At 38.7% G+C, this 18776-nt stretch overlaps 1 protein-coding gene across 4 annotated transcripts in view; it reads left to right on the forward strand.

Annotated features, from left to right (window-relative positions):
* The window catches only part of NUBPL (NUBP iron-sulfur cluster assembly factor, mitochondrial), a 322052-nt gene that overhangs the window by 157241 nt on the left and 146035 nt on the right, over positions 1 to 18776 (forward strand). For all 4 annotated transcript variants that reach the window (XM_058429741.1, XM_032180169.2, XM_058429740.1 and 1 more), the window contains one exon: positions 11776 to 11869. In XM_058429741.1, coding sequence (XP_058285724.1) covers positions 11776 to 11869 — 94 coding nt within the window. The remainder of the gene's footprint in view (positions 1 to 11775; positions 11870 to 18776) is intronic.

Below are 18776 nucleotides of genomic sequence, written 5' to 3' on the forward strand. Positions count from 1 at the left end.
ATTGACTGGTTCAGGTGAGCCCCAAAGGTTCTATAGATTAAAATGTGTGAGTTTTGGAGGAAGAGTATGGGTATAACTCCTAGTCAGCAAATGGCTACATGGCTCTATTTAAAATTTAGGCTCAGTCAGCTACTCAGGATCCATCTTGAAGGACTGGCTCAAACCTGTTGGCAGATAGCATTGCATCCCATCATGGTGCCAGAGTGGTTGACTACCTGCTCCAGGTCCATCTGGTCCCTTGTAGAGATCCTTGAGGCAGGACAGTGGCCAGTTGAACAACTAGAGTCTTTTACTTATGAGAGGCACTCAAATGTGTGTTAAATTTGAACCAAAGTCTCTTGGGTTAAGTTGGTTCCTGTTTCCAGCTAAAGTGAGTTTAAAGTCTTAAGGATTGAGTCGGCACAATCCTAGTGGGAGTCGCTTGCAGACAGCTGTTAAAATAGGCTAGAACAATTTTAAAGAGCAGCCAAATGCTTAACCCAAATATGAGGAGGATCATTAAGACTTGTAGGGTGAAACACAGAAGGAATCTTATACCAGGGTTAAGCCAGCTGAGAACGTCTGGACATTGGAAATTCCACCCAATAAGTCCAGACAGGAGTCTTTCTGAAGGTGTCCCTTTCAGAGATTTGGCTAACATTATAACCTCAGATGTTCCCAGTTCACCTGACTGGTAGTATTTACCCAGATACAGCAGCAAGTATTAGCGATAGCAGAAACACCACCCTGTGCAGTGAGGTGTTAGTCTAGAGCAGTGTGGTTGTCCAAGATCACACAAGCAAGGGAGTCTAGGGGATCTCTGTTGTGCCCTGATGGCATGAGTGGTGAAGCAGGCAGCTCTATTAACAGTGCAGAAAAGTTTCTGACCATTCCAAACAGAACCTAGTCCAAACCAGGACCTCAGAAACCTTCCTGTGCAGCTCCTTCACTAGAGTTAATCCCTTTCAGCAAATCACATCCGTGAGAGTGTCCTCCAACTATAATCCATGGGGTCATTATCAGTGTTGGCATGTGCCTCAAGACTCTCAGGTAGCTCTTGGAGAGCAGGAGGGGTAGAATTAGTGAAACTGACTGAATAGATGGGAATTTGCATAAGATCTATCTGTGGCCAGATCTCCTGGTGAGGGTAACTCAAGTATTATTTTCTCCTTTTTTGGGAGAAGGATATGTGGACCTGGCAAGTTTCTAAGAAGTCCTTTCCCAGGAGGTGAGTGGGGGCTGAACAGACAAAAACAAACAAACAAACAAACCAAAAAAACAATGTGGTTTCTTCTGACTGGATGAATTCAGAACTCCAGAGAGAGGGTTTTGAATGCCCACCAAGGTTAAAAAAGACTAAATAAAGGGCCTAGGGCAAAGGCAGGCTAAATGCCACTCAGATCTTTGTCATTGGGCTTTTATTATTCTGTTGGTCTGTTCCACCACCCCACTGGATGTTAATAGGCCAAATTTTATAAACATTTTGAATAATTTGCCCTGTAAAATGAGTTCCTTAGTCACTATGAAGTTCTTGAGAGACTTCCCAGGTTGATATAATTTTTCCAGTAAGGCTTAACTACTGCCATTGCTGTGACCTATCAAGAAGAAGGCGTTAACCCAGTTTGAAAACATGCAAATCATAATTAGTACATGATGGTTTCCTTGTGAGGCAGGGAGCTAAATAAAATCTTGTTGCCATACTTTAAAGGCACCACTCAGTAATGAGAAGTGGCCCATGGAGGCATGCAACAGTTTTCCAGTAGTGTATTATGGACAAATTTTACACAGATACCAAAGTCATGAGCAACCTTGAAGGCATACCTCATGTCTTTATAAATACTGGCTGTTTTACCTTTGGCTAAAAGACATGACCTAGTAAGTGCATGCAGTTCCACTTATTAGGCAGACTTGGCCTTAGGAAAGGTAAGTAAAGTGGCAGGATTGGGCAAGTTATTACACCAGGTGATGGTGAGGTGAGGATAGAAAGAGAACCTTATGGGTCAGGCGTGGTGGCTCATGCTTGTAATCCCAGCACTTTGGGAGGGTGAGGCAGGCGGATTACCTGAGATTGCGAGTTTAAGACCAGCCTGACCAACATGGAGAAACCCCATCTCTACTAAAATTACAAAATTAGCTGGGCATGGTGGTGCATGCCTGTAATCCCAGCTATTCGGGAGGCTGAGGGAGAATCTCTTGAACCTGGGAGGCGGAGGTTGCAGTGAACCAAGATGGCGCCATTGCACTCCAGCCTGGGCAACAAGAGTAAAACTCAAGAAAAAGAAAGAAAGAGAACCTCATGGTTTGCTAGCTGGCTTATGATGTGACTTGAAGGGAGCCGTGACAGAGTATGGAATGGAGATAGTGAGAGGTAGCCCCATAACTATCTTCTCTATGGCTTTTACAAGGAAGAGACAGCATCAACTGCTCTGAGACAAGGGGTCATAGTATCCTAAAGGTCTAGTTTGTCCCCAATTCTGATATTACACAAGTAATATCAGATTTAAAAAGGGGAAATCCCCTGAATGTCCTCAGAGCATCCCTAGGCTGGATTGTGAAAAGAGGGCTGAGGGACTCCATTGGGATTTAGTTATAACCAACTATTGGAGGAACTTAGGAAGATTCAGTCCAATCTACAGATAGATAACAAGGACTTGAAGACAGTGTACAGAGTTACAATCTAATAACAGATGTACTTTTGCTTTCCTTAGAAGCATAACTTTTTCTTTCCACAGTGATCATCTAAGAAATCTCAGATTTAGAATCTTTTACAGCTGGGAAGCCAAACCAAGGCAGGTTTTAGATTTTACTTACAGTCTTAAGGTTCTTGGGCCTGCCAGGAAGTGACAGTTTTCATTCACTCTCTGTAAAGCTGGGAACTCCTGAAGCCAGGCATTTTATTCACATTCTTAAATATGACATTTCAGTCCAAACCTTGGTAATAGAACCAGTGTTTCCCATTGCATCTTGCTTATAAAGAGAGAGCAGATTTTTTTTTTTTCCCTGAGACAGGGACTTGCTCTCTTACCAAGGCTGGAGTGCAGTGGTGAGATCTTGACTCACTGCAACCTCTGCCCCCCAGGTTTAAGCAATTCTCCTGCCTCAGTCTCCGGAGTAGCTGGGATTACAGGCGCGTGCCACCATGCCTGGCTAATTTTTTGTATTTTTTTTTTAGTAGAGATGGGGTTTCACCAGGTTGGCCAGGCTAGTCTGCGAACTCCTGACCTTGTGATCCACCCTCTTTGGCCTCCCAGAATGCTAGAATTACAGGTGTGAGCCACTGTGCCCAGCTGAGAGAGCAGATTTTTACTGAACTTACATTACATAAAAATAAGAATACTCATTAATGGTTTCTAAATTTTGTAGGAATAAAGTTGTGAGAAAAAGCAAATGCTTCCATGCTTGTTCACAAAGGATATGTTATCAAATTATTGCAAACTCTAAATAACTTATGACAGAAAATTTCCTAAGTCTGGAAAACAAAACATTTAAGTCATAACAATTAAGTTATGACTTAATGATTAAGTTAAGACTTAAAAATTAAGTCTTAACAATTACTTAACTTCATGTAATTTTGTTTTGCTCAGTCTTAATTAATAATTTTGGACTATAGCCAATTGCAAGTGCTTCCAGAGAAAAATTTAAGATAATAACTGTGGATAACAAAAATTCAGACCAGCCACAGTCAAAGATCTGATGAGAGTTTATAACTAACAGAGAAATCTAGGTATTTCGGTAGCATATAACTAATTTCACATCATGACATATACCCTAACATATCCGAATTTTAGGAATCTTATACAATTTGGAATAACTTTTAACAACACATTTACACAAATATAACTTAAAGGAAATTCAACAGCATTCCTTATTTGACAGTGCTTCCCATATTATTTACCAAATAAGCTTAATCATTTAAAATCTCTGTAAGATGAGAAATGCACCCTTTGAGGCTCTCCAGGGGGTCCACCTGTAAAATGTCAAAGTTAATTTTAGGCCAAGAAGCTTGATTTAGGATTTGGATCCTGGGAGAACCTACCAAAGACATCAAAAAGTTCAAAGTACTTCCTTCAACAGAATCATAGGTTACTGCCACATAGTAGTTACTCATTTAACCAGAGTGACAATCAAAAGACTTCAAAAGCAATACAGAAAGTTACATGAATGTAAAAACCTTAACTCTTTTAAACCTCAGTCTTCCTAAGCAATCTTTGTTTCCTAGGCCAGTTACTTTGAGCAGGGGAATACATTTAGTAACAGCATAGGAAGTCCTGGTTACATGAAATAATTCAGACATTTAAGGCCTGGTTACATGAAACAGTGCAGACATATAAAAATACAGAACCAATTTATACTGGGATAAAATATTGCTTTTCTTGACCTTCAAGATAAACCTGAAACCAGAGAAACTAGACAGTTCTCAGGAAGAAATGGGCCAGAGAGAGAAACTTACTCGTAATTCAGAGAATGGCTGTTAAAGAAACAGACTTCAGAATTAAAAATCAAAACCTCTTGCAATCTTACCAAGAGCAAATTGATGTCTTAAGACACTCTTGTTATTTTAACATAGAGGGCCAAAATTATAAGTTCTGTGTTTTAATATCAACATTCACTGCCTAGAAAGACTGTTTAAAATTTCTTTTAATTATAGCCAACTTATTCACACCCCAAGTTTCTTTCTTAAAATTTCTATTTATTAACCTTTTCATGACTTACTCAGACCATCTATGACATGCTTGGACTTTCTACCTTTCCCTATAATTCTCTTTCTTAAATAACCAGTCATTTTACTTTAGGACAAAGATTTACTACATATGATTCTTTCTTATACAAAATTATTCTCTTTTCTTCATATCCATAACTTTCTTACATGTCTCTCTCCCTTTACTACTAGTTCCTTTTTATCTTGTTTCTGTTTCCTTTCTAAATCCATATTGTGAAGCTCCTTTTAAATAACCTCCAAATTTGACAAAATAATTTTTTTCTCACTGAAGAACATATTTTATGTGTTTCTTATAGTTTTTTCTTATTAAAAACACACCTGGCCAGGTGCAGTGCCTGACGCCTGTAATCCCAACAGTTTGGGAGGCCGAGGCAGGCGTATCACAAGGTTAGGAGTTCAAGACCAGCCTGAGCAAGATGGTGAATCCCCATCTCTACTAAAAGTACAAAAATTAGCCGGGTGTGGTGGTAGGTCCCTGAAATCTCAGCTACTCAGGAGGCTGAGACTGGAGAATTGCTTGAACCTGGGAGGCGGAGGTTGCAGTGAGCTGAGATTGCGCCGCTGCACTCCAGCCTGGGTGACAGAGTGAGACTGTGTCTCAAAAAACAAACAAACAAACAAGCAAAAAACACCTTTTGGTGTTTTTAACACTTTGGTGTTCATTTGAAGAATTACAAATCAGAATTTTTAACTCTTAGTAACCTTAAATTTTATTAAAAACATAGAAATATTGCTGGGTGTGGTGGCTTACACCTGTAATCCCCACACTTTGGGAGGCCAAGGTAGGCATATCACCTGAGATCAGGAGTTTGAGACCAGCCTGGCCAACATGGTGAAACCCCATCTCTACTAAAAATACAAAAACATTAGCCAATTGTGATGGTGGGCACCTGTCATCCCAGCTACTGGGGAGGCTGAGGCAAGAGGATGGTTTGAACCTGGGAGACGAGGTTGCAGTGAGCCAAGATTGTGCCACTGCACTCCAGCCTGGGCGACAGAGTGAGACTCCGTCTAAAAAACAAACAAACAAACAAAAATAAACATAGAAATCTTGAATTGCCTATTTGTATATCAGTCTTTTATAAATAAGAACCATTTTATAATTATTAGAAAAACGTGTTTTCCTATAGCATAATTCTTAGAGACCAAACATATTTAGTCTTTCTATTAAATTTAAGAAGTCAAGGAGAGACCTAATTTTGGTCCTTTATGGCCACCATTTTGTCACCAAACCAGTGGGGTCACTTTGCCTATGCTCAGTGGAAATCCAAACACCACAGCACCAGGATTTTACATTGAGAAAGGTTTATTGTGAGTCAGCTAATAAGGAGACAGAAGGAAATGCTCAAATCCATCTCCCTGAGCTGGGGGCTGGTCAGCTTTTATAAGCATAGGGTAATGTGGTGTGATTTTATTGTATCTTGCAACAAGGTGATGCCAGGAAGCATGATCTGATTGGATCCTACCATATAGTGTCCAGGGCTCAATAGGTATGCCAGGGCTCAATAGGTATGCCAGGGCTCAATCTGATTGGATTCTGGATCCTGCCATATAGTGTCCACCTCCTAATTCAGTACTTACTACTCAGTCTGAGCACTAGGTTCTGCGTGGTCGTTTGCTTGGTTTATCAGCAAGCCTTTATAGAAAGCCTACTATGTGTGATGAAGGTACTGGCCTAGGTGTTTTTCAGGTTCATTAAATTCAATTTAGAGTCATTTGAAATGAATTGCCTTAACTGTGAAGTATTTTTTTGTTTCTTGGAACCTTAACAGCAGTTCTTTCTTTCTTTCTTTTTTTTTTTTTTCTGAGACGGAGTCTTGCTGTCACCCAGGTTGGAATGCAGTGGAGCAGCCTTGGCTTGCTGCAACCTCTGCCTCCTGGGTTCAAGAGATTCTCATGCCTCAGCCTCCCGAGTAGCTGGGACTACAGACACCCACCACCAGGCCCAGCTAATTGTTGTATTTTTAGCCGAGACGGGATTTCACCGTGTTGGCTAGGCTAGTCTCAAACTCCTGACCTCAAGTGATACATGTGCCTTGGCCTCCCAAAGTGCTGGGATTACAGGCATGAGCCACCACACCTGGCCAATAGCAGTTTTCTTTAAAGAAATAAATTGAAAGTAACATGACAAATATGAGTAAGTGCCAGGGAAAAACAATGATAAATTAGTGGCACCAGTCGTTTGATGTTCTCTGAAACCCAGAGACGTGTCAGTTTGCCAGTGCTAGGAGTTTTACTGCCAAGAATATAAAAGGAAAATGATCCTTCATCTTTTGGGGTAAGTTTTGTCAACCTGAAGTAATCAAAAGGATCAGAATCCAGTTTTAAAGAGTTTATTAATGTGAAAGGCTAGGAACGGCCATTCAGGAAACACAGACTCCAGAGAAATGGAGTCAGCACTCTGAATTTAAAAGTTAAGGTCTTGCATATAGGAAGAAAACAAAGAAATTCAACAGGATGACAACATTTTCTATATAAGGCTGATTTATGAGTTATAACAATTTAGTTACAGTTCATTTTCTTTTTCCCTGTGGCTTGTTTTCTTTACAGCTGGTTTTCATTTCCTTTCCAATTTAAGAGTATATTTAATATTCCATCTTAAGATAATGTGATAGTCATGAAGTCATGAAGTCTTTGTATGAGAAAGGTTAAGAGGGAAGTTAATATATAAGGAACTCAACAGAGAAGAGGGAAGGAACCTTCCCTGACACCCTTTATTCATTTTGCAAAACATTGAAACATTGTAGGTAAGGAAGAAGGCTAATCTCTAATCAGAGAAACAGAGTTATAGCTTTCTAGGTTCCAGTTGCCTGTCATGTGACTCAGGTCTCATGATCACATTTCTTTAAGGGCTCAAAATAATGTAAAGCTCCAGCAGCTTAGATTTTCAATTATTTTATTTCACAGTTTCATAGATGGAGGTCATGGGTGGTCTCGGGGTAACTATTTTTCAAGCCGAAGAACCCTGTATTGAGAATGAATTCATTATGTTCATCATTTCATCAGTCTATTAAAGTATGTCGTTATGTCAATATCAAGTACATGTGTTTGGGAAATTAGATAGGAGTCCTAAAAAACAAATCAGCATATAATGTCAGATACTGAGGAATGTTTTGAAGAAAACACGATGTCAGGGAAGGAGAGAGTTTAATGGTTATGGGGATGCTGTTTTATAAAGGCTATACTGGCTTTTTTGCTATTGCTTGAATGTAGCAAATATATTCCCATTTTAGGGCCTTTGCACTTATTGTGGCTTCTGGCTGGAGTGCTTTCCTTCAGATATTTGCATCAGTTGTTTTCTCATTTTATTCAGGAGTCTGACCACCCTGTCTAAAGTAGCACCTTCCACCATTCAATTCTTTTTTTTTTTTCTTTTGCATTTTTCTTTTCTTTTTTTTTGTTATTATACTTTAAGTTTTAGGGTACATGTGCACAATGTGCAGGTTTGTTACATATGTATCCATGTGCCATGTTGGTGTGCTGCACCCATTAACTCATCATTTAGCATTAGGTATATCTCCTAATGCTGTCCCTCCCCCCTCCCCCCACCCCACAACAGTCCCTGGAGTGTGATGTTCCCCTTCCTGGGTCCATGTGTTCTCATTGTTCAATTCCCACCTATGAGTGAGAACATGTGGTGTTTGGTTTTTTGTCCTTGCGATACTTTACTGAGAATGATGGTTTCCAGTTTCATCCATGTCCCTACAAAGGACATGAACTCATCATTTTTTATGGCTGCATAGTATTCTATGGTGTATATGTGCCACATTTTCTTAATCCAGTCTATCGTTGTTGGACATTTGGGTTGGTTCCAAGTCTTTGCTATTGTGAATAGTGCCGCAATAAACATACGTGTGCATGTGTCTTTATAGCAGTATGATTTATAGTCCTTTGGGTATATACCCAGTAATGGGATGGCTGGGTCAAATGGTATTTCTAGTTCGAGATCCCTGAGGAATCGCCACACTGACTTCCACAATGGTTGAACTAGTTTACAGTCCCACCAGTGGTGTAAAGTGTTCCTATTTCTCCACATCCTCTCCAGCACCTGTTGTTTCCTGACTTTTTAATGATGGCCATTCTAACTGGTGTGAGATGGTATCTCACTGTGGTTTTGATTTGCATTTCTCTGATGGCCAGTGATGATGAGCATTTTTTCATGTGTTTTTTGGCTGCATAGATGTTTTCTTTTGAGAAGTGTCTGTTCATGTCCTTCACCCACTTTTTGATGGGGTTGTTTGTTTTTTTCTTGTAAATTTGTTTGAGTTCATTGTAGATTCTGGATATTAGCCCTTTGTCAGATGAGTAGGTTGCGAAAATTTTCTCCCATTTTGTAGGTTGCCACCATTGAATTCTTTCTCCTTAATCTACACCATCTGACCTTGGGGACCAAAGAGATTCAAATAAATTCTTTGATAAATCCTTTGCTGTCTGAACTCTTAATACTTACTATCTGAAGTTTGGTAATTGAAGAGATTTTCTAAAATATTTATTCTTATTTGATCTGGATATCTAAATCAGGGACCAAGTAATTTTGTATAGTAAGGCAGGGGTTCCCAACCCTTAGCCCACAGACCAGTACCAGACCATGGTCTGTTAGGAACTGACTGCACAGCAAGAGGTGAACAATGGGTTAGTGAATGAAGCTGAGCTCTGCCTCCTGTCAGATCAGCAGTGGCATTAGATTCTCATATGAGCATGGACCCTATTGTGAGGGATCTAGGTTGCACACTCCTTGTGAAAATCTAATGATAAATGTAAATCACTTGAATCATCCTGAAACCATCCCCTGCCCCCATCCGTGGAAAAATTGTCTTCCGCAGAATGGTCCCTGGTGCCAAAAACATTGTGGACTGCTGTAGTAAGGGATACCTGTAGTTTTCTTCACAGCACTTATTACTTCCTGATTTGTTTGTCTGTCTATCTGTCTTTCTACATGTCTCCTTCACTAAATTGTCAGTTCCATCATGGTTGTGATTTTATTATGTTTATTGCTCTATTATCATCACCTGGAACAATGTCTGGCACCCAGTCAATTCTCAATTCATGTGTGTTGAATAGTTGTGTTGACATATGAATGAATCTGTTTGACCCAATATCATCTACACTTTTTATTTTAAAAGTATGATTATAGGCCAGGCACGGTGACTCATGCCTGTAATCTCAGCACTTTGGGAGACCAAAATGCGAGGATCACTTGAGCCTAGGAGTTTGAGACCAGCTTGGGAACATGGCGAAACCCTGTCTCTACAAAAAATACAAAAATTGGCCAGGCATGCTGGTACACGTCTATAGTCCCAGCTATTAGGGAGGCTGAGGTGGGAGGATCACTTCAGCCCAGGAGGTTGAGGCTGTAGTGAGCTGTGAGCATGCCACTGCATTCCAGCCTGGGTGATAGAGTGAGACCCTGTCACAAAAATGAATAAATAAATAAATAAATAAAAGCATGATTATATGGAAAGGACATATTACATGTTATTAAGTTTTAAGGAGCACAGTTTGAAATTATATACAGTTTCCACTTAGGTTTAAAAAAATCAAGCCTTTGCATGTGTTCATTTAGCCATTCATTCCTTGAAAGAAAACATCTTAAGTGTCTCCTGTTTGTCCATTCTGTGCTAAGGTGATCTAACTCAGTTTACAGTTTTATAGGAAGACAGATCATGAAACAACAGTAAATGAATGATACCCTTCTCTTCTCTCACTGCTCTCTAGCCATATTGATCTTTCAATTTCTCAAAGTTAGCAAGCTCTTTTCTGTGTACATTTTACTGTCTTCATGGTGCTTCTTGTATTATAAAGCTGGTGATTATGTATTTATGAGGATAGTTATCTGCCTGATATCTCTGTCTCTATATTGTAACTTCTGTGAGGGCAGGAATCATGATACCATTTAATTGTCAATACCTAGCTCAATGCCCAATACATAGTAGGTATTCAGTAAACATTTCTTGGGCAAATGAATGAATAGGTGATTAGGGGAAGTATGTAGTAGAAACACTTTAATCTAATGGGAGTTAGTGGAGATTTCCCCAAAGAAGTGAATTTTAAGCTGGGATCTGAAGAATGAAGAGGAATTAGCAAGTGAAGAAGAACAGGCAGAGTGTTCTGGAGCTTAAGCTTAGATATTATCCTAAAGGCAAGAGAAGAGTTTTAAACAAAATGTAGCACTGTCAAACTTCCATTTTTCAGCGTTGTTAGCAACAGACTAGATAGGCAGTGCTGGAGCCAGAGAGGTTGGTTGGGAGGCTTTAATAATAATAGATGGTGGCGGCCTCACTTGGGTTCTTGGCAGTGGAGAAAGAGAGAAGTGGGTGTGTTTGAGAGACTTTTAGAAGGCAGAATAACTGATTGGGGATAGTGAAGGAAAAGGAAGAGTTAGTGTGATTCCACGTTTGTGCTTTACAATTGAGAAGATCCTTGGACCATTAATGGAGACTAGGGACTCAGAAGGAAGAAGTATCTGAGTAGTAAAGAACCTGAGGTACCCTTGAGACCTATCTAAATGAAGGCTGAGCAGTAAGGACTTGGTTATATAGGTGAATATTCTGGGTATAAATAAATGCCTTGAAAGAAAGAATCAAAATGTTAATAATATTGGGACTCAAGTTATATTAAATTTTTTATTATTAAGTTTTGTTTTTCATTCTTAGTGTATTTTTGTGAAGGAAATATAATAAACTTTAAAAAATTATATTAGCATGGGAAATGCAAAATTTTAAAAAAGGGGGCAAAAAGCTAATACCTTCTTTAGGCAAAATGTGGGCTACACCCAGTAAAAATAAGTGAATGGTCCTGAATAGAAGCCTACTGGGAAGTGAGTTCAATATTAGCGTGTGTGTATGCAGATGAGTCATCTGGAAATTTAAACTTGCCATTCAAAGAAGGCCTCTTAGTGGAAGGGCCTGTCATTTATTTATCCATGTATCCTTAGGACTCAGCATAGTGCCTTGTACCTAGCAATGGCTCAAGTGATAGCTATGATTTTAGATTTGTTATTAACACATTAATTTTGTTTACATCACTATTTAACATTGAATTTTTATACAATGATATAATCTATGTCATCTTTTTAGGTAGATTGGGGTCAACTGGACTACTTAGTTGTTGACATGCCACCAGGAACTGGAGATGTGCAGTTATCAGTCTCACAGAATATTCCTATAACAGGTAAATCTTCAAAGTTTAAAGTAATTTGTACTTTTTTTGATATGTTGTTGTTGCTATACCAAAAAACTAACTCCATGTTAGGCAAATATTTTGTCTTAAAAATATTCATTCACTTATAAATTTTTCATTAGAGATCAGAAGCATAAATTATTCAAAATATTACCAGAATAAGTATATTTATAAAACCATGACACTTTTGTTACTAGGAAGAGCGAAGTCTGTGTTTCTTGTTCTTGGGAGAAAGAATTTGTCCAAGAGACAATTTTAGCAAAAAGAACAGAGAATTTATTGAAGAAAGTACATGCCAAGAGAGGAGCAGGCTGGAAAAACAGCAGTAGTAGCAGCAAGGGTTAAGTAGTAACAAAGACAGTATGCTCTGAAGGAGGAGGCAGAGTGGGCTGCTGGAAAGAAAATGAGCCAGCAGCCCTGAGAGTTCAACATTGCAGTTTTCATTGTGGTGGACTCTTTAAGTTCCTGCCTGTCTCAAGTCTCTGCCGTTGTCTTTGGCTAGTTTCCCACTTCTGCTTTAAGTCTCTACCTTGTCCCTGACTAGTTCTTGCCACAGTTTTGTAGGATTCTCTTACTCTGAGTTGATGCACATGTGTGTGCCCAGTGTTGGATATGAAGTCTACTTAATGGCATTGTTGCTCCTTACCGCCACCCCAGGAAGGTCATATAGTGGTTAAATCTGTACTTACTATGCCTGTGTATCTCTTAGGAATTTCCCCTTTGCCCTCTTTCCCTTCATATCAGCATGTACCTAGCTACATTCTGACAGCTTAACTGTAGAGTGAGCAATTACTGGGCATCTTAAGGGGTATTTGAGGGTGTTCCTTTCTGCATAGGTATTTCCTGTCCTCTCTGTTCATACCTAGCATGCAGGTTTTGGGTAGTCTCTGGGGTGTGAGCTTTTCTAGTCCTCCTTTTCTCAGGGGCTCTCCCTCCTGCTCGTGTCTAGCTATCTGTCTGCTCTAACACTTCACAGAGGTGGTAGTATAAATCTGCGTTCTAGGAAAACAGTAGCATTAAGTATTTTTTAGGCAGAACATGACTGGTTCACTGCTGTGCAGCACTTATACCACTGGTACATGACAGGCACTCGATAAATATTTATTGAGTGAATACTGAATAAGAATAAATATTAGGGGCTGGGGGCAGTGGCTCACGCCTGTAATCCCAGCACCTTGGGAGGCTGAGGTGGGCGGATCCCAAGGTCAGGAGATCGAGACCATCCTGGCTAACACGGTGAAACCACATCTCTACTGAAAATACAAAAAGTTACCTGGGCGTGGTGGTGGGCACCTGTAAGCAGGTGGTGGGAGGCTGAGGCAGGAGAATGGCATGAACCCAGGAGGCAGAGCTTGCAGTGAGCTGAGATAGCACCATTGCACTCCAGCTTGGGCGACAGAGTGAGACTGTCTCAAAAAAAAAAAGAATAAATATTAGGAAAATTGGCTTTTTGGTAAATACAACTATGGGAGAATTTTATAGTCTGCTAATTAATATTAAAGTCAAGAAAGCAATAAACATAGCTTATATCAAATACATAATACTTCAATATGGTAGTGCATTTCTTTTTTATGATACGGAATTTAAATATTAATACAGTAGTTGCCCTTTATATTGAATCTGTTTCTAAAGATTTTCCTAGATTCCACTAGACAATAGTTGCAAATCTATAAATAAAAGGATTTCTGGGAAAATAATAGAATTTTAAAATATCTTTGCTAATTAGTTATATACTGATTACCAAACAATTCCTTGACATTTAATGATCAAAATGTTTAGAATCTAAGTTTTTAACAAAATATACATGTTGTTTGGAAATATCAGTATAGCCTCATTAATAGAGATACTTTTGCTATTTTAACATATTTGTAATCTTAATTGAGTCTGAGACTTTTTCTTTGGTAAGGCAGACTGTAAAATATGAGATGGGAGTAAAATGATATATGAAAATAATTCATTTTTTCATACTGTGATTTTTCTTTTTTTTTTTTTTTGGCTTTTTCCTTTTTAAGGTATTTATAGTTTTAGGATCTTTTATATTTACAAACTTTAAGATTATTTACCAAATGTTCATTTAAAAAAAGTGTGCTTCTGATACCTTGGAATGCATTTTGCAAGCATACAAAATACTTGCATTATTCATATAGATAATACATTAGCAAAATTGGGCTAAATTCTCATTTATGCCTTGAGTAGTGACTTGGCACCTTGAAAAAGTTTAATTTACCTCACACAGATAAACCGATGTTGCCTAAGCAGTTTTTTCCTCCATTTACTTTTCTTTAAGCCCCTTTGGACAAGATTTATGATTAAATTACCGTATTTTAGTTTGTATTTATACTCCAACACCAGCATTGCATATACATAGAGGTTGAGATTTTCTTCCCCATTCTTTCTTATATCCTAAAATTTAACCAGTATATTTCTTTTTTCCTTTCCTCTGATGAAGAGTCTGCCATGTAATAGGCAGTTAATATTACATGAGAGTAAGACACAGTCTTTTTTTTGTTGTGGTGGTAAAATGTGCAAAACTGTTAAGTAGTACTATTAATATATTGACATTGTTGTGCAGCCATCACTACTGACCATCGCCAGAGCCTTCATCTTCTCAAACTGAAACTCTGGAGCCATTAAACAGTAACTCTCTGGCCGGGTGTGGTGGCTCACGCCTGTAATCCCAGCACTTTGGGAGGCTCATGCAGGCAGATCACTAGGTCAGGAGATCGAGACCATCCTGGCTAACACGGTGAAACCCTGTCTCTACTAAAAATGCAAAAAATTAGCCTGGTGTGGTGGTGGGCACCTGTAGTCCCAGCTACTCGGGAGGCTGAGACAGGAGAATGGCATGAACCCGGGAGGTAGTGCTTGCAGTGAGCCGAGATCGTGCCACTGCACTCCAGCCTGGGCGACAGACCAAGACTCTGTCTTAAAAAACAAAAAACAGTAACTCTCCATGGATCCTCCATTCTCCCCAGCCCCTGATAACCACTATTCTTAATGTATTTTTTACATTAAAGGAAGACCAAGTAAGAAAATATATTTTGAAAGATTGCATTAATGCCAGATGTGGTGGCTCATACCTGTAATCCCAGCACTTTAGGAGGCTGAGGCAGGAAGATCACTTGAGCCCAGGAGTTCAAGACCAGCCTGGGCAATATAACGAGACCCTATCTGTACAAAAGAATATTAAAAAAAAAAAAGTTAGCTGGGAGTGGTGGCGTGCACTTGTGGTCCCAGCTACTTAGGAGGCTGAGGCAGGAGGATCGCTTGAGCCCTGGAGGTCGAGGCTGCAGTGAGCTGTGTTCATGCTATTGCACTCCAAACTGGGTAATAGAATAAGACCCTGTCTCAAAAATAAATAAAAATAAAAAAAGATTTAAACAAAACCTAAAATTTATTTTATGATTTATTAATAAACCATTATATCAATAAATTTTGATCGATATGCAAGGTAAATGCCTAGCACTGTAGAGGAGAAAAGGATAAGTAAATCAGTCTATTTCCTAGACAAGAGTTCCTTACCTTTTTTGACTTTCAAAGTTTTTATGAGAATTTGATGAAAACTGTGGATTTTCTCCAGGAAAATATATTTATATATGGTATATAGAAACACTAATTTTGTGTATAAATTTAGGAAGTTTACACTCCTCAGGTTAAAATCCCCAGCTCTAAGAGATAGGGCATGATGAGGAGCAGGAGAGAGTGGCTAGTAAGAAAAGGACATGTATGACTGTAATCCACAGTATGAGAAGTGCTTATGAGAGATGTAAACCCAAGGCTATGGGGTTTCAAAGGAAGAGACTGTGAGATTAAGGGGAATACAAAACACTTCATGGAGATGGACCTTGAAGAATAAATATGATACATTGTAGAACATTCAGGATTGCTCCATACCTTGGTTTCTTTGCTTGTTCTTTAATAATTTAATCAATAAAAAGCACTAATTCTTTATGGACAGTAGATTTCTGTATGAAATGGTACCACAGTGATTGCCTGTTAATAATAAACTGCCATTGGCTGACAGTCTTCCGTCTATTAATTTTCAAATTTAATTCTTACAGGTGTTATATGATTTCTATTTTCTTAAATCTCGTAAGGGTTTAGTGGCTTTCATAAGATAACACAATTACAGTAGATCATAGCTAAATTTCATATTCATTTTGACAGAATTTAAAGCTTAGGCTGTTGACCTCTATATCAAACTGGCCTAATGTAAAACCCAACAATATTTGACTCATTAATTTTTCTGAGTTTAGCCCTAATCCATTAAAATTCATTTAGGTTGAAATTATTCTAATCTAGGTAATCCCTGATAAAAAATAAATTTATCTGTGAATATGCCTAAATTTGTTCACCCCTATGGGATGAATATCCAACTCGTTATCTGGATTGGTGCTTACTATATTCAGTAATTTTTTTGAGTCCTGACAGACTTCTTTGGGCCTCTTTAACTCACACATTCCAGGAGAATTCTGGAGGTAGTCTAGAAGCAGTTTTCTTCATCTTTTAGGAGTATAGCCCCAAGTAATTCTTGAAGAGACCAGTATTATCTTTGTGCTGATTCATATACCAGCCTTGAACATACGGCCCATTTTCAGACACCCTGGCTCTCTGTATAGAGTTGTAGCAGTCAGTGTTAGTACATTCATACTGTGGTTATTAAGTCAGTATTAAAATGGATAACAATGAAAGACTAGATTTCCTACATTGAAGTTGTATTAATTTGAATTAATTTTATAATTATAAAAAATGGCAGCAAGGAAATGGAGATAAACAAAAAAAAGAAAAAAAAATAGCAAACAATAAAAATGTCCTACCAAAAGGATGTTGAAGGGAATTTGGGGAGCATGTGATTGTGTCTATGTGTGTGTTAAAGTGTGTATGTTAAAGCCTTAGTTCCTGAGGTTTGGGTTTATTCAGGCCAGTGTCATTTCACAGATAGCATATCTAAAAAGGTACCAAAAATGATCCAGCTCCCAAGATTTAGAGGGAATGGCACCAACTAAAGAATTGCTGGCCTGGCTGAATCATGACTTTCATAAATTTATGTAACCTGTAACAGCCTGTCAGAATCATGTCTGCTCTTTCAGACTTAACTAAATTATATGTTCTCTAATTATAAACCCAGTTTTTCTTTCCTTATCATTGACGTTAGAACTCTTTTAAGATACTCTGTGTTCTTCTCCCTTTTCTTATGTCCCATATCCCATAAACAACATAAGCTCTTTAGATTCTCCTTTGAGTATCCTTGTAATTTGACCTCTCTCTCCTTCCCAGTAAACACCTTCATATAATTTGGGATCCCTCTAGAAAAAAACCCTTTGTACTCACTACTCCCACCTTCCCTTTACTTTCCAGAGTCTGTCTTTACAACACAGTTGATCCTCACTTGGAATGCCTTTCCTCCCCAATCAGTGAGTACTCAAATCATGTGTAATCTTTAAAAGCTATCTAGCTCAAATGTCTACTCCCTGCCATCTTCCCCAAACCCCCATTTAGGAATCACTTCCCCCTGTTTGGAAATCACATAGCATAATATTTGGATCATTCCTATAGCACTTCTGATGTTCTTCATTCAAAACCTGCATACCTATGTTATCTTCTCTAGCAAACTGTTGACTTCCTGGAGGGCTAGGCTGTTTTTCTTTCATCTTTGCATTTCTCAGGGTGCCAAACTCAGTGCCTTTCTGCAGCTACTCAGGAAATGTTGAATCAATGAAAGTGTTTTATCTGTGACTGTATTATCTTTCCAACTAGGCTGGAAGCTGCTTGAATGCAAAAAATTTTTCATTTTTCCTATTTATCATAGTATCTTTTAAAGTACCTTGGCCTATAGCTTATGCAATTAATACTAACTGAGTCAATGACAAAGCTAGTCTGACTAGCTATTACTGTTTATGTAGAAAGATTTGTGCCCCCTTATCTTTCTTACCATCCTGCTGATTCATTCCTATGAGCGCCTCACCTGACTGCTTCTCACCCAAGTATTTTTTCTGTGTATATGTTAAAGGAAGCATTTTTCAAGGAAACATACATTTTGTTTTATTTCCCCTGTGAGAGAAAACTACTTTCATTTTAGGTATTTATTTACGGCTTTTTTTTTTTTTTTTTTTGCTGTACTGTATATAATATCCATGTGGTCAGTTGATGCCTTTTAGTATTCCCTTTGTTTTAGTGTGTGGGATAGTAGTGTGCATGTGGGCATTTGCTATTTGATTACTTGCAGGCTCTATATTAAATTACTAATGAGAATAACTAGTATTGTTCCATTGTAATACAGTAATTAGAAATTACCTTATTTACGCCAGGCGTGGTGGCTCACGCCTGTAATCCCAGCACTTTGGGAGGCCGAGGCGGGCGGATCACGGGGTCAGGAGAACGAGACCATCCTGGCTAACACAGTGAAACCCCGTCTCTACTAAAAATACAAAAAATTAGCTGGGCATAGAGGCGGGCGCCTGTAGTCCCAGCTACTCGGGAGGCTGAGGCAGGAGAATGGCATGAACCTGGGAGGCCGAGCTTGCAGTGAGCGGAGATCGCGCCACTGCACTCCAGTCTGGGCAACAGAGCAAGACTCAGTCTCAAAAAAAAAAAAAGAAACGAAATTATCTTATTTACTTGAAGTGTTGTTTAGTAAGGTGCTAAATACCTTTCTGATTCTCTGTCCTTACCTGTGGAAAACTTGCTTAACTCCACAGACTTGTAAGGATCAAATAAGATAATAAATGTAAAGGCTCCATCTAAATGTATAGTATTTTCTAGAAACTACAGGAACACTTTCAAAAAGTTTTTTGTGGGGCAGGGCGGTTAGTAGAGAAATGTTGTGAATTAGAAAGAGCCTTTCTATCAATTTTGCATTTCTATAAGCTATGTTGAGAATAAAATCAGATATTTTATA

This window comes from Hylobates moloch, unplaced genomic scaffold (genome assembly GCF_009828535.3).
Source record: "Hylobates moloch isolate HMO894 unplaced genomic scaffold, HMol_V3 SCAFFOLD_16, whole genome shotgun sequence".
Taxonomy (NCBI): Eukaryota; Metazoa; Chordata; class Mammalia; order Primates; family Hylobatidae; genus Hylobates; species Hylobates moloch.